The sequence below is a fragment of the Toxorhynchites rutilus genome, chromosome 3, assembly GCF_029784135.1.
Source record: "Toxorhynchites rutilus septentrionalis strain SRP chromosome 3, ASM2978413v1, whole genome shotgun sequence".
Taxonomy (NCBI): Eukaryota; Metazoa; Arthropoda; class Insecta; order Diptera; family Culicidae; genus Toxorhynchites; species Toxorhynchites rutilus.
The window spans coordinates 49139395-49155724 of record NC_073746.1 but is presented as its reverse complement, the minus strand read 5'-3'; the positions used below and the strand labels follow the sequence as shown (position 1 = coordinate 49155724).

Here is a 16330-nt window from a genome sequence, read left to right as displayed (position 1 = left end):
TTCATTCTTCTTGTTTCAGGGCAAAGAAAACCTCGTCCTTCCGCTGGTGATAATGGGCTGCGTGTCGGTGGCCGGTGGATTCACCGGCCTTCGTCTGCCGGAGACTCTGCACCACCGACTGCCCCAAACCCTGGAGGAGGGCGAGGAGTTCGGAAAGGATTGGACCTTCGACGATTGTTTCCGGTGTAGCTCACCGAAGCTGTCCCCATCAGGCTCGTACGAGAACCTCTCCCACGAACCATCCGACACGGCACTGGAACTGAACTCCGCCATTCCGATCAACGTCGATTTGTACGAGACGCCAACCCCATCCGAAACCGAGAAGACTCCACTGGAATACGCCCGGATACGGCGGCAGACGATGAGACGCATCGCGCGCCAGGCCAGCACCATGGACACCCAGAAAACCGCCGACGGTGCGATACAGTTGACCTACTGGTTCTAGGCGGCCTGTTCAGCGGGAGGGAGTGTGAATTCGTGTGGAAATGAAACGAGCTTGAATGTTTTGAACATGTTTTAACAATAAAGAAATACGTATATGTATATTTCGGTTTCTCTGATTTTGCTATAGTTATAATGTGCTTTGACAACATTCACTTGTTAAAATTAAAGTTTCTATTTTCGCGTAACACTTTAATATTGTTCTGTGAATAAAGATTTGTTTTAGTTTATAGTTTATTTTAAGTTCACGCTTGGATCGTTCCAAGTAATGTTGGGTGTTCCTACGCTTCGGTATCAATGGATTCGTGGAGTTTTACTCAACTTAGTATCTTCTGCTTTTGTTTGGTTAACTAAAATTGAAACTTATTCTTTGCTTACGTCGCGAGATGTGTTATCTCTGCATCGTGTGCGGAAGCAAGTTTTTGTTTTCTGCGAACAGTTCGGTATAGGCATTTTCAGGATATGTTTTCTGGACACTATTAGGCTCACTATAAATCGAGTTCGATAATTGCTATACTCTTGGGACAGTGGCTGCTGGAAATCAACGAATCTAAACATAAAACTTTCTCATCTATTTTGTACTAACGAATCGAATTACTCTATCTAATAAATTACTGGGTTTTGTTTTGTTGCAAAAGGAGTGATTAAATACTCTGTTTATACAAGTAGTAGGAAAAAGAGAGAACAAACAAAATCGTTGCCAATTCTAGTGCTAACGGATGGGTACACTGGAGTTTCACCGATTGGTTTAAAATATGGTATCAAAAACAATCGAATATGTTTGATGTCGATTGTTTTAAAGCTGATTCTGTAGTAAAGTCTTTTTAACGAATTTCGTTAGGGACGGCGATTGACGACATGTTCCTGCCCACTTGTACATAGGATAAGCCAATAGCATGGGGGCAAGCTTGTCTTTTTCATGTTTGTGTCTGTATTCATTATATTAGTCAAGTCTACCAGGGCATCCGGATGCTTGAAGACTTAAAAATCGCTAGTCTAGAGAAGTTTTTATCCGTCAATCAATTGGCCATTCTGTGATAAATAAACCGATTTGAGAAATATGATTTCAGCACTAAGCAAGCGTCAATTTGTTTCAATAGTCAACCAGTGTATAGCATTCCATAAATCGAAATTTATGTAAGAACGGTTTACCTGTAAATACCCGATTGTAGATTTGATGAAAATAAATGATTAATTAGTTCGAATCAATTTTGAAGAGCTGTATATTAGTAAAATCACATTTCAAAAGACTTTTTTTTGCTTGGTTGATGGTACGATCATTTTTTTCCGAGGAAGTTGAAACTGAGATTCTATTATCATATCACAAATGTATCCTATAATAAGAAGGAATATTCCGATCACTACTACGATTTTTATATCTACCAAATCATTCGAATATTATGCTTTTGTAACTGAAATTGTTCCAAACTGAGCTATATTTGCTCACATAATTTCTGTTCTTCTTTTCGTTCGAAAGAAAAAAATGCGCTCCAAAATCTAATATCGGTTGTATCAACCGGAAGGAGAAAGAATTTCCCTCGTTATAAATTTTGTTGTGTTTTTTTAATACATATATCTGATTTTGTTTTCGCTTTTAGCTACTTAAAGGCATCCGGTTCTGATTTTTCCTGCGTTTTCCTTCGTCTTCTACGTTGTCATTCAAATTTATGTATATGAATTGGTTTTTCTCAAAATTTTTACGGGTGAAATGGCACTTTCAGGTTTTCATACATCAGGGAAGGGAAGGGGGGTGGTTCTCATGGTTTCAGTTATAATTCATTCACAGGACATGCACAGTCATATTGTTGTGGGGAATAGTTGGTCCGAATACATACATAAATATCGAGAGTCCGAAACAACTGGATTAGTGATCTCAGCTGGGGATTGGGAATATGTAGATGGTAATTATTTGTTATTAAGTGTGTAGGCACATGTGACGTTTTTATAGATTTTTTTTTTCGAAATATTCGTTTATTTTTGCTTGGATGAATAAGTGTATGGTATTTGCTACTGCTCGGAGTATTCGCAGGGGAAATGTGTGCCACATCGCGATAGGATCTACCGTTGTTTTTTTTGTTTGAAATGGCAGTTCTGTTCGTCTTAATGTTCGATTTTTTGTAGGTTTGGTTCATTCTCAAAGGGGAATCCAAGTTAAACCACGTTAATGGGCGTGTTTGTTTGAATACATCTAGGCTAAAATATGCGATTCGTGTTTAAAATCAAACAAAACAAAAACATAAACACATCGTTTAACAAAATAAAATCAATGGCAAGTTCTGGTAACGTAAAATTTTAATATTAAGTACAATTATCAGCTTAACCGTAAGAATCCTAGCAAGTAACTGGCAAGTAAAACATTGTGCTTACTTATTATGAGTATTCACCTTATCAGATTTACTGGAAATAAGCTTTGTATCCAAAAAGTAAAACAAACAGGAGAGAATTAAAAAAGTACTAAAATTCGAAAACCGATTAAAAATATCCGCGTTGAAGGAGAGATTTTAATCTAAATATGTAGCATAATGGACTAGCATAAAAATATCGCATTGTTCTGTTCTATAGTTTTAGACGCTCACATACACAATCAGTGCGCTAGATAGATGCAAAAATCATAATCATAGATAAACACGCATTAATGTGTAAGTAAAACTAAAACGAGTTTTGAACGACATTTGAACTTATACAGTAGTGTCATTTATAAGTGTGTATGCATCTCTGACATCTGTCACGGCATTCTGCCGTTTCGGCGAAACGTATAATGATTTTGTTTATTTCTTGTATTATTTGTAAATTTGTACTACCGGTTGTTAATCTTTCTTTTTTTTTCGCAATTCGTTGCCGAAATCGGAGAGTAGTTTGTACGTCTTGCCTGCTTGCCATCCTTCTTCTTTTCCTATCGATAAATAAACAAAATCAGTATAAAGTGTCTTTTATTGGATAGCTTTTGCGCGCGCGATCTATGAAATCACGCTCGCGCGTTCACATTCTGGTTGATGCTTTTCTTACAAATAACTCTAGTTACACGTTTCACTATCCTAAAGGTTTATATCTACATTGTATAATATCATAAATATCTATGTTCTCCATTTTTGTTTAATTATACTGTACATAGACAAGATGACGGATACACCGATCTACATTAGGGAAATCAACATACGCGTGCGATAAAATCAATTCTTGCATTCATCTCTCCCCCGCTTCTTGTACAGATGCACTCTGGGTGTCATTTGCGTGTGAATAAAGTTTCTTAGCTATATAGACAGAAAACTAGTTGCTTAAACTACGACACTTTACTATACTAAAATCTATCTGATTTATGATTTATGATTTAGGAGCTTTGACGGTATAGATAGCACATCATTAATTGCGTATGGTGGTTGCGCCATCTCTATCTCTCTCTCTCTCTCGCAATGTCAATTGATGCTTGGTTCTGGTTCATGGACACTAGAGAGCTTGGTTCATATGGATAATTATTTTTTGTAGAAATGTATTTGAAAGAAAAATTGACTATAACTTTATAGGGATTCGTTTGACAAGTTTCTTATATCCATTTCCAGTACTGAGAATTCGAATCAAGATTTACTTTGTGATGCAAGATAGGACTCCGGTGTTGGAATCGATACAAGCTACAAATAGATAATTAGAGTTATCACTATTGCGAAGCTCTTTAGGTTGCTTTCGATACTATTCTAAGGACAACGGTATGAAATTCGCTCAGAGACAGGGTGAGGTTAAATCGATATATTCTCACCACATGCTAACATGTCGATCTTTTTGAGGTGAAGTTTTGTTTGTCGATAACAAACTGCTTGAATTGGCTATAGTCGCAAGTTTCATTCGTTTTATGTTGTCAAAATAGATTGTTCCGGATCGTATTCCAAAAAAGTGACAGAGAAGCGCAAAATAGTCACGCTTACTACTATGCTACCGGTGCCGGCGACTGATTAAACGACCTTCAAATCCACGGATTATCTCCGGCACTATTGCGCATGATATGTTTGACGACTCGGAAACCGACTTAAATTTTTCTGTGTTCGTACAGAACAGAAGTTATCATATCCGGAATATTTTCACCGCATGGATCGTTTGGTCATAATCGTAGCTGTGACAGGTGTTCTGATGGTTAGCGTCACACGTTAACATACCGAGGGTCCGGGTTCGATTCCCGTTCTGGCTGGGAGATTTTTCGTCAACGAAATTTCTTCCGAGTTACACTATGGTCACGCGTATTCTAGAGCCTGCCACTTCAGGATACATTCAAGGCGTGTTTTTCGGCATACAAATCCCAACTAAGTACTACTAATAAAAATGACACAAGTAATAACTACGTTGAGAAGGTAGATGGTAAGAAGATGGTATTCCTAGACGAGAGTAAGTTTATGCTAGCCGGAGCAATCGAAAAATCGAACGTTGGCAATAACGAACTTTTTTTCCTGTTGAATCAATACCAACACATCTATCGTCTGCAGCACATTCTTCGGAATACGGAAGGTTTGTTCATTTATTTTTGCATTTTCAATTGAGAATGTTTGTAATATCGATGAATTTGCCAAATATTGTTGAAAAGTCCGTAGAATTTGATGTGTGGATGAGCTGGAGGAAATCATCAGTACGTGGAACGATGATTTTAATGAGATTGCTGGTGTGAATGTTCTTCCGCCGGATACATCCACGAAGAAAACCTAAAAGATGATTCTTTTCAACTAAATAATAACCTCCCAACTCTCAATGTCATCGTTTCATCGCAGCGTATATGTGCTTTGAAAGTTTTGGAAATTTTTCGATTTTTCGGGAAATGGATAATCGGAAAGGAATATTTTTAAGCATTAGCATTTCTCCACCGCCAACAATAAAAATAACAGCATTAGGTTTCGTTTGAAAGAAAAAGCCTATCGGTAATAAGTTAAAACTACATACAATAAGAAAGGTCACATCTCACCATAGATGAATTAATTCAGGTTTATACTTAGAGACTTTCATCCACCTGTGCTGGTTCGTTCCGGAATGTAAAATTAATGCACTTATGAATGCCGTATATTTGCTAATTGAATTCACATTTAGTTCGCAGTAACACGCAGAAACACGTTTACCCGAATGTAACACATACCTGAATGACATTCACCTGAATGTTACAAATACCTGAATGCAACATTCACCCCAATAAACAGTTACCCGAATGCAACATTTACTCCAATGTAACGTATACCTGAATGAAGAAGAAAAAATTCCAACAAATGAGTGATAAAATTCACAGAAATACGAAGTAAAATGAAAAATTATAATGAGGAAATTTTAAATGATGCATGTTGGAGACTTCGTGTCATTTTTAGAAATTAGTGTATACACAATTTTCTAAAAATGACTGAATTAGTAAGGAAAAATGGCACTTACGTATTAACGCTACCGCAGCGCAATTGAGGTTAATGTAATGGGAACGAAGGCCCGAAAGCCGCCGAGGTAATGCAATCCGAGTTGACCGCAGACACGCCGTTGGAAGCGGCGGCCCATATTACGGCTACTCGTGTGTGGGCTACGTGATCCAAATGACTGGATACTATTTATGATCGAATTTGAACGTCCATCATTGATAAAAAAAATAGTAATTTCATTTATATAAAAGTGAAACTATATATCTTTTTGATAATTTTGAATAATATAGTATGCAACACCGCTCTCTCTCTCTCTCTCTCTCTCTCTCTCTCGTTTCTGCTCTACCCACATAAAATACGAGTTTGTTTGGATACTAGTAATGTGATCATCTTAATAACGCTTAAATATAAAAATTTAAAAAACATGAAAATACCTTCTAATCAAATATAACTGAGAATAATACATTTAAGTAAATGTTACTCTCGGGTAAATGTTCATTTGGGTAGATATTCCATTCGGGTACTTGTCGCATTCGGATATTTGTTACATTCGGGTGTTTGTGATTCGGGTGAATGTCTTTCGGATAGCTGTCGTTCAGGTAACTGTGTTTCGGGTAAATCTGACACAATCACAAATTACAACAATAATAATTTCTATTAAAATATTAGTCATTCTTATAACAAGTTGGTTCACGTAACACAACTTATACAGGATCTTGAAAGTTTCATATAAGAACTTGTGTTAATTAATAGGTAGCGTGGTAGAAAAAAATGAGGCGTACCACAATAGCTCAAAATAATGGACACAGTGGTTCACACCCAACAAGGAAAAAAGGGGGTCGATTTCTAGACCCTCGTCGACCCCCAAAATCAGTTTTCGTTTTTGTCGACCCCCTTGAAACCTGTATCGACCCCAAGATATCGACCACTTTGAGAACCCCTGATCTAGTCCAACCGAATTGAACTAAGAGAATGGTCTACACAGTCCCTTTGAGAATTTATGGGGTTGTTCGGATAATAGAGGGCACAAAACAAAGGTTGCTTACAAAAGGTCCTATTTTGATTCTCTTTAAGCGTGTGAACAAATTGACCAGGAATATTTATACAAACTTGTCGGAAGAAGCACGACAACTGGAAGCCGTAATTGAGGCAAAAGGCGGCCACCATGTGTATGTTCAAGAGAATGGCGGTAGATCCTCAACACATAATTTAAAAAAAACACCTATATAACGTATTTGAGTACGATTAAGACATTGAAAAGTTCTGCGTCGCAACATATTTGTATTAGTAAGCTCTAAAAGTCTTTTGAAGACAGTTTGCATGTATAATTTGAAATATAAAATTTAGAGCGAAAAAAGAATTTTTTTTCATGGTGACCCTAACGCAACTTAGAAAAAATGTTTGTTCTACAAAGATGTCTCAAAATCTGGGGCTAAAATATTCCTCTATGTCCTCTATGTTTACCTCTATCTATAAAGATAAGAAAGTTATATTTTTTATTTCATCGACAATTTTGTTCACCCTATATTAGATAACATAAAAATGAGCCCTCTATCATATGTAACAACTTTGTCGAAGACAGTTTTTGTCTAGAGAATAACGGTTCCATCGTAAAGTTTGACATTTTTGACGATATACGTACTCAGAACATTTTGTCATACGGACGCTATTTGTTTATTTTATATTTAGTTGAAAGTTTGGTCTCGGCAAAAAAATGGAACTGAATCGTGAACATTTTCGTGCGATGATTTTTTACGACTTTCGACGTGGATTATCACAACAAGAGTGCGTCAATCAACTTAATTTGACTTTTGACGATGAAGCTCCATCAAAAACCACTGTGTATCGCTGGTATAGTGAATTCAATCGTGGTCGTAGTTCGCTGTCCGACGAGTTTCGTGAAGGTCGTCCAAAATCGACTGTAGTGCCAGAAAATATCGATGCTGTGCACGAAATGATTAAGCAAGATCGTCATGTAACCTATTGTGAGATTGAGGCATCCCTAAGCATTAGTTCCACCAGCATATATGCGATTTTACATGAACACTTAGTTGTGCGAAAATTATGTTCACGTTGGATCCCACATAATTTGACAATCGCTCAAAAAAAAGGCTCGTGTCGATTGGAATAAATGCTTTGAAAATTGGTTTAAGCGCATGCAAAAGTGTATCGATCATCGTGGCGAGTACTTTGAAAAACAATAAAAATATATTCGCAGCTTAACTATTTGTTTTTGTTCCTATTCCCGAAATATAAATAGTGACCCTCGTACGGCAATTGGAAGGGGAAAGGTGGCAGATGTTTTTAAGCGTGAGATACGATCAAAGTTCATTTGCTGGTTATGGATGCTGATGCAGAAAAAACGACATTTTCTTTGCAACCGGGACTGTAAAACAGCAAAATTTACCCAGCATAGCCTTAGCTTATCTGCTGCAACTGTCGCGTTATTTAAGTGCAGCAAGTTGGCGAAACAGATCTACGAGCTGCTCGAACCGCTTTCTATCAATGAATGGTTCGGGCTCCGTAACAAAGAACAGTTGATGTGGGAGATAGACCTTCAAATTTAAACAAATTCGTTTGGAAATTTGCAAAAAAAAATATCCTAAAACGGTTCAAAAACGTTGCTAGCAGCACACCTACCATACTTCATCTCGGCAAATTGTTGACCATCCGGGAGCCCTGAGGCGAATCCACTGGATTATTAAAATATTTAGACTAATTTTGCAAAAAAATCTTATATATAAAACAAGGTTTTTTCCACGTACGTATCGGCTCACACGCTTTTTTGCAAAGCTATTAAAAAAGTTGAGTTCAATCGAATTCGAAAAAGGTTTCAATGCAACAAATGTTATTGAAATGGCGTTGCTTATTACCTATGTATGTCCAGAAGAACAATTTAGGGAAGAAACGCGAGTGTTCGAAATTATTCAAAACAAATCAAAATTATGGGCTGGACAAAGTTCGCCGGGTCAGCTAGTATTGTATAATTTTTCAATACAGTAGAACCCTGATTATCCGCGGAATGGTAAGGTCAACGTGGAATACGAAAATCGCGGATAACGCATTAAAGGACTAAAAATGAGGTGTAAACACAGAAAAAGTTATTTCAACATGAAAACTATGTTTTCACAATACATAAATCATTTAACTTTTCATCTCTAGGGTCATGTACACAAGTGATCAGATAATGTAATGACCATGACGAAAACAAAAAAGCGAAATCCTACCACTCACTGACGAATTTCGAGAAGGCTTATAGAATTACTGTGGGACTCGCTTTCGCGGATAAACCGCACCGCGGATCTTCCGCTCGCGGATAATCGAGGTTCTACTGTACTTTTGTATCTTCAATAACAATTTTTATATTATTTTCGTGTTATGAATTGCTGCTGGACTTGGCATCCTGACATTACGGAACAAAGACCATGGAGTGGTAGGCCGTCAACGATGTGCAGGTGATGCCCAAGAACAAGTACTATGCCAAAGTGCCAGAGCTTCGGCGAATCGAGAAACGTTGGGCCATCGTCAAGCGCTTCTTGAAAAAGAATCAAAAAACTGTTGGAAACGTGAAGCAGTATGAGGCAAATGCGTCGAACAAGGTGGACGAGGTGGCTGTACAGAGTCTGATAGCAGGACTTGGACTAAATCCGGCAGACTTTTTTAAATCTGATGTCACACACATCGGCCCAAGAGCTAAATTATGAGGGTTGATGGTGTGTTGTGAATGAATGATTCTACATAAAGCGAATGAATGATGTAACCAAAAGTGAAGGCATAATGAAATGAATCACTGCATCGGTCATCGTATGTCGTCCAGTGGAGAGCGCTTGTTTATGTTTGCAACACACGCACACATTGTTGTTTTCAATGCGTTACCAAACGTTTGCTCTTATGCGTACCATAGTGTTGTGTTTGGATGTAGGAAATAATGGCAGTGATGGAACACTGATATAATCGTTTATCATCCGGCTAAATATGCATCATCCATCCTAAAACCCTTTGACTGAATTCTCGTGATAATTTTTGATTGAATTGTGAAGCTATTTGTATGACCTAGAATTATTTCGATCGGCAACTATCTGTCAACAAAATTGCTACATATCGAAAGAATTAAACCAGTTCTTTCGATACGTAGCAATTTTTCTTGCAAATTAAAGCTCTCATTTGATCATTTTCCTATCACGATTTTTTTACTGTTCAATTCACTTTCCTCTGGATGTGTATTCAAAATTTAAAGGACAGTGTTTATTATTTGTTTTTTCTCACTACGTACACAAACTATCCAAACATCAATCAACACATCGGATGTAGAGATAATACCTTCGCCAAACCACCACAGGCAAATAAACAAATATTTTTTCTCTCTCCTAAAGTACTGACAGTCACTACTATGGGGTATCACATCTAAAGGGAAAAATACACCTTGGATGGTACTTTTTGGGGGCAAGAGTAACATCTAACTGCTGGAGCGAGCTGTAGTAGTCGATTGTGAGTGGAACATTTATTACAGTAAGATTTATCTAAAAATGATTATTTCTCTCCTATACGAATGTTTTCACATAGACAGACATATACGCGCCCGCACGCACGCACACTCTTTTCACTCACACTTGTCTGCTTCGATGCTGCTGTGTACGTACAAAAATTAAAACCAAAAAAAAACACAAGGTAAATGTAATGTGTGAGAAAGTTCCGAAATAACCTCAAGTCTTTTGTTTTGCCTTTACTGATCCCCACCTCATGCCCGTCCCCATTGTGTGCACATGGTTTCAGTTTTGCGTTTGCTCTAGAACGGCAAGCTGGCGAGAAACATGTTCTCGATGAGGGGTGGTGCCGGCACGAGATCCTCGAGCTTCAGATAGAATATCCGCTGCAAGCCCTGCACACTGAGTGACCGCAGCTCGGGAAGCTTCCCCAGCAGTCGGTTGAAGTAGTGTGGCTTACGCTGAGCCTCCGAATTGTACGTCACGTGATCCCGTAGACTGCTGATGATCTTCATCTGCAGTAGCTCAACTTTTTTGGGCTCCCGCAGACCGTAGCGTTCTGGACGATTCAGAAAAGAAAATTTGAGTTAGCAATAGAAACACTCAAGTTCAAGGGATAAACCCATCATTACCTGTTACGAGGGTGAGTGCGCAGAGACACGCAAATGCCGAAATGTCAATCTCCATGCCGTGTAAGCTTTTGCTGAACTCCAGGATGGCGTTGAGCCAATCGCCGAACGAGCGCTGGCATTGGTGTTTGTGCAGGACCACCCCGTTGCAGAATGTCATCTTGGTGTCGTCTATGCGCGCTCGGTAGGATAGCCGTAGGACGAACAACTCCAGCGAGGCCGACTGGAACAGAAGTTCCTGATCGTCCGGGCTGAGATCACTGAAACCGGGAAGTTTATCGGCGAACTGTTTGATCACATCGACCGACGTTGTTAGGAGATTGTAGAATTGTTGCACTTTTTCCGCTTCGCTAATGATAGGTTCGTTTTGACCGGGTTCACGGTATTGGCTGTAGTCAAGGCTGGCGAGATCTGGGGTGGTGTCCACGTGGGCCCGCACCAGGGCGGTGATCATCGAAACCGGTGGGCTCGGTGGAGATTCCTGTGGCGATTTCGGCTTCGATGGCAGTCGACCCCGACGTCCCTTCAATGAGTCGGTACGGACGACTTCCTTCACCATTCCGACTGCCAGACATTTTTGGAATCGACAGAACTGGCAACGATTCCGCCGTCGCTTGTCCACGGGACAGGCTTTGTCCGCAAGGCAGACGTATTTGGATCCCTTTTGTACTGTTCGTTTGAAGAACCCTTTGCATCCCTCGCACGTTCGCACGCCATAATGCTGGCAGGCAGCAGTGTCCCCGCATACAGCGCACAGCTGAGATGGACTTTGAGGAGTTGTACCGCGAGGAACTGGAGTGGCGCTCACAACGGACGCAGCAGATACAGTAGCAGCTGCGGCGGCTGCGGCTGCGGCTATTTCATTATTGTTCACCGTGTTTGGGTTGTTGTTGTTGATGTAGCCAGGAGAGCTAGACGCTGAACTGGAGGCGCTTGGAAGAGCGGAATATTTGTAGATGCCGACTCTAGGCGCTTTGGGACTTTCGCTGCTCGAGGTGGATTCCGACCGTTGCAGCGGCAATGAAGCACGACGATAGCACGTGGTGGACACGTGCAGCTCGGCAATGGTGGGGAAGGGTGGAAGAGAGTAGGTATCTTGGGGCGTTACAGCGTAGTTCTGCGGAACGGAAATATTTAACGTGCTGCCAGATGCGGACGGTTTCTGGGTGTGACTTACCGCTGCGTGCTGTTCGTACCCAGGTGCATAGAAGCTGCCACCGGACGTGGGGTTACTGTAATGAGCGGTCGGTGTTGGAGCATGCTGCGGGAATTCATAGTGTCCTTGATGGACTGCTGGGTGATGTCCGTAGCTGGGGTGACCATAGCTTACACCCTGATGGTGTGGTGAAGCTGCAATTTTGAAGCAATCTTCATCCATTTTCAAGCCGAAATTCGCCAGCTGGTTGTATTTGATGGGATAGGTTTCTTGGAAACTTGGAAGAATGGAACTGGCCCCACTACTGCTTGCTGCCTGCTCGTCTGGGTTCTGTCGCAGTCCGGATCGCAACGGCTGTTGGTGGATCAGCTGCGGTTGCTGGTGTGGCTGAGGCTGATGGCGAGCACTACTCGCGAGAACGGGATCACTGCTGGAGCGAAGAGTAAGCAGTCCCAACTCTTCTGTCGAAGATGTCTCTAGCAGTAGATCGGCTTCAGGTTCGGTGGTTTGTGCGCGCGACGGACCTGCACTGAACGGATCCTGAAGCTCGGCTAGGTTTTCCTCTTTGTAGCTAGCCTTGAGTAGAGCAGTCGGGATGCTATCGCTGGATTCTCCAAATGTTGGATTTTCCTCGAGTCCCACCAAAGTGTCACTGGAGCTGTTGGAATGTTGCGTTTGATCAAGGTAGGATTCGGTGGAAATGGGTTCTTCGGTTGTTTGCGATTGGGATGCACCGCCGAAGAGTTCGACGAATTTGTCAAGCTGATGGGTGCTTGACAGAAGCCCCGATACGAGCTGTTGTTGTTGTTGTTGTTGTTGCTGCTGCTGCTGCTGATGTTGTTGTTGTTGACTTTGTGGTGGCGTGTGGGTTGTACCAAATGAGCCTAGTTGATGATACGATTGTTCGGGATGATGCGGTTGTTGCGACAGTAAATAATCAAATGAAACGGAACTGAAAGAAGTAGCCTGCAAGTAGAGGAGAAAGAGGGAGGGAAGTACATTAATATCGCATCTAAATTGACGGGGCGTGGCTAGGCGAGAGAGTGCGCCGTGTTGTTTGGCACGCGAAATGTAGAGTAAAAATCGAGCCACAGTGAATGAGCTTTGGCGTTACGCCAAGCACATCTGTGGCGGGGGGAAACGAAGTGAAAAGCCGCGGCGTTGAAATCACTCATTCGGAACATTTTTTCTTTTTCTTACTGTGTCCCATGGGGTGTTGGCAAGCATTGCTGCCAATACGATAATATCAAAAGTCAGATTTTGATTGGATGGAAGCATGAGAACGTGACGGACGGAAGTAATGAAACGGTGGTGGAAAGGAGGAATCGTCGGTGCATGTCAGCATGAATAATTTATTGACGTGTACAAGGAACAGGGGGAAAATTTGCGATACGCCCATGGGCGACATATTTGGGTTTTTTTGAGCTTCGCGATGGGGTGAACTATTCGTCTAATCGTAAAAGATGCATATGGGAAGATCATTACCATACACAGCTAGGACCACCTTCACGAGTGAAACGAAGAGGAACTGACCAATAAACATCAATTAGACTAAACCACCGACCGCATCAGGTGTTGCCGCGTTATGATCTGCTGATGGCCAGCCGAGCTTTGAGTGCTCATCGAAGCTCTTCTGTGAACATCGAAAGACGATGTGAAGCATAATTGGTTTATGGATATTTGGTGCTGGCAAGGAAAGCAATTTCCTCCGCTTTCGGCTGTTATTTTGGCAGAAGGCATAGTGGTATGTGGTGTGCATAAATCCTCCCCTGTGCACAGCCGGAAACCAGTTATTATTATTATTGAAAGCGACAGTGAAACTGGTTACGAACTATTGACTATAGAGGCAAAACGAACCGAAAAAAAAAACAAGAGGGTTCGATATTGGCGCATATGTACCGAATCGGGTACCCCCTGCTGAGTCTGTTTGCTGTCTTGTTTCCCGCGACTGGATGATTGGGGGTATCATCTTTGGCGAGAGTAACTGCAGGTGAGCGATCGTAGCGACGATGTAGAAGGATTACGCTGGGAAACAGAAAACCATACAAACTAAACTAAACAGAGGGAAGAATGCAATCTAATAAATCGGAGATCGATAGCGTTGATAACGTGCGACAAAATGAATTATTGTATTGGAGTTCCGTGAAAGTTTGTTTGCCATTGAGAGTGTTTCACGGTGCGGGTAAAGATGAGCAGGATACGATTTTTCCTATACAGGGTGTTTTGAGAAATAAAATACTTTAGCGATTGTCGGGAAATTTGGAATCGAAAAATATGTTTTGAACAAAGTTTAAACTTGAGAGAAACCAAATATGTATGAAAAAGAAACACTGCGTTCACAACATGTAACAGTTCGTCTGAAAAGTTTATAAGGTAACACAGTAAAACTATTTTTTTGTTGCAATTTCTTGCCAGCGAGCATTCTCTCCAGGTCTGCGAACAGAAAATTTCGACACGTATCCATTGAAAGATGGTGCTTTGGGATATTTTTTTTTATCCCATTTATTTATTTAAGGCTCATTATCATTTTAGATGTAACAGAGCCGAATTTTAATCGTGTACATGTCACATGGTTATCATATCTATAATTAGCCATTCGCCAGTATTTCTTCTATACCATTACATATAGTACATTCACACAGTAGCCATTTAGGCGTAAGAGTATTCTGTCTGTTCTTCCGTTATCCAATCCAGTTGGACCACCGGACAGCGGAGACAGTTGATTGATCATTGTTGAGTTATTTATAGAACAGCAGCCCGATGTGTCTTGCAGAGCAGAGCAGTTGTATGGATGAATCGATCTTATTTCGACCGTGGATCGATCTCCATCGCTGATGATTTTTGCGTGGACGTAGCTATTCTGTAACAACACAAAGATGGTCAATGAGGTCCCTGAGTTTTGAACTCACGATCGATCGCTTACTAAGCGAACGCGCAACCAATGTGGCTACGGAGACCCCCTAACGTGCTTTGGGATAGGCAAGTAGATTTTTGCAAGACTAAACTGTTATATGCTTTCATTTAGAATTTGGAACTGCATGGATTTCCCGTTCTTGGTGTCAATAAGGTTATCTGATATTACACGTAAATGGTACAGATTTTCAAGATAAGGTTGGAAATTTCTAACAACATGTGGATGATACGGAAATGGGACCAACTCTATTCTGATGGTGGAATGATTAAAACATCCTGCAAATTATTTAAAATTAAAACGAATTTGAAAATCTACAATATATTGATACTTTGAGTCTACTCCACTGTGTATTCTTTAGTTTCTGCTATTAACGCGTTGAGCTCCGACCGAGGTTGGGAACCGACAATGAACTTTTGACAGTGGGCTTTTCTGAAAATCGTTTTCTAGCTTCGTTGTTGAAGTTCTCAGTGCCGAAACTCTCCGAACGGAAGTCTCACTGTCGGTCCAATGAGATCGGCGCGAAAAGACGGAAAATTCAATGTCAATCCCCAGGAATCGACGCGGGGCACAACGTGTTATTATCTCACACTCTCTGTTTCGCGAGGAAGAAGGGTTTCAACATTTAAATATAGTTCAAATTTGAATTTCTTCAATTGTAATTATAATTACTTCCACCTGACATATTGCGTTCTACAGAACTTGTACTTTTTAAGGATGTCGAACGTTTCTTCTTCGCTATGCATCTTTCATTTTTATTGTTTCTCTATTTTTGTATATTATTATCTTGAATCATAGTGGAATTGAATAGCGCACACGCAGATTGTGTAGGGGAAAGTCGGGAAAGACGGACACCCCTGTATAATTGATGAAGTACAATTTTATTTTAAATTTTTCATGATGTAAAAACTTGCAATACAGTGTATCAATACCTTTAACACTTATTGTGTATACCTAGCTGGCTTCCTGTTAAAATTGTAAATAAAAACAAAAAAGTAATCCACAAAGAGCTGCTTGATCTAAATTTTCGTCTGCAGAAAATAATGTTCTCATTGTTCTCGAGTAATGTTTTGGGTTTTTTTTCGTTGCGTGAATGTTTTACCATCACTTCGCTTCCAGTTTCTCGAATCAGCGGTGAAGTTTTCTCATTTTTACTCCAGAGATATTGACGAAAATAAAATACTAAACAAGTCGGGTAAGACGGACACTCCACCGACAAAGGACAAACATTTTGTTTTAAAAACAATTTGATTATTTCCTCCTTCTTTCATTAACAGATGCTCACTAACTACGTTTGCAAGTGCAAACAACAGAGCGGTTTTCAAAACGTAATCCGAATG

The 16330-nt window shown here is 40.3% G+C and overlaps 2 protein-coding genes across 4 annotated transcripts in view; one reads left to right on the top strand and one right to left on the bottom strand.

The window, feature by feature from the left end:
* LOC129774824 (carcinine transporter) overlaps nt 1-1638 on the top strand; it is a 28654-nt gene extending 27016 nt beyond the window's left edge. Inside the window, exon 6 of the mRNA XM_055778828.1 lies at nt 20-1638. Coding sequence (XP_055634803.1) covers nt 20-445 — 426 coding nt within the window. The 3' untranslated portion in view covers nt 446-1638. The remainder of the gene's footprint in view (nt 1-19) is intronic.
* The window catches only part of LOC129774823 (probable nuclear hormone receptor HR38), a 310471-nt gene continuing 294168 nt past the window's right edge, over nt 28-16330 (bottom strand). For 2 of the 3 annotated variants that reach the window (XM_055778825.1, XM_055778827.1), the window contains exons 3-4: nt 10927-13045; nt 28-10853 (exon numbers count right to left, since the gene is read on the bottom strand). In XM_055778825.1, the coding sequence (XP_055634800.1) occupies nt 10597-10853; nt 10927-13045 (2376 nt within the window). In that variant the 3' untranslated portion in view covers nt 28-10596. The remainder of the gene's footprint in view (nt 10854-10926; nt 13046-16330) is intronic. The other variant, XM_055778826.1, reaches the window with a different exon arrangement.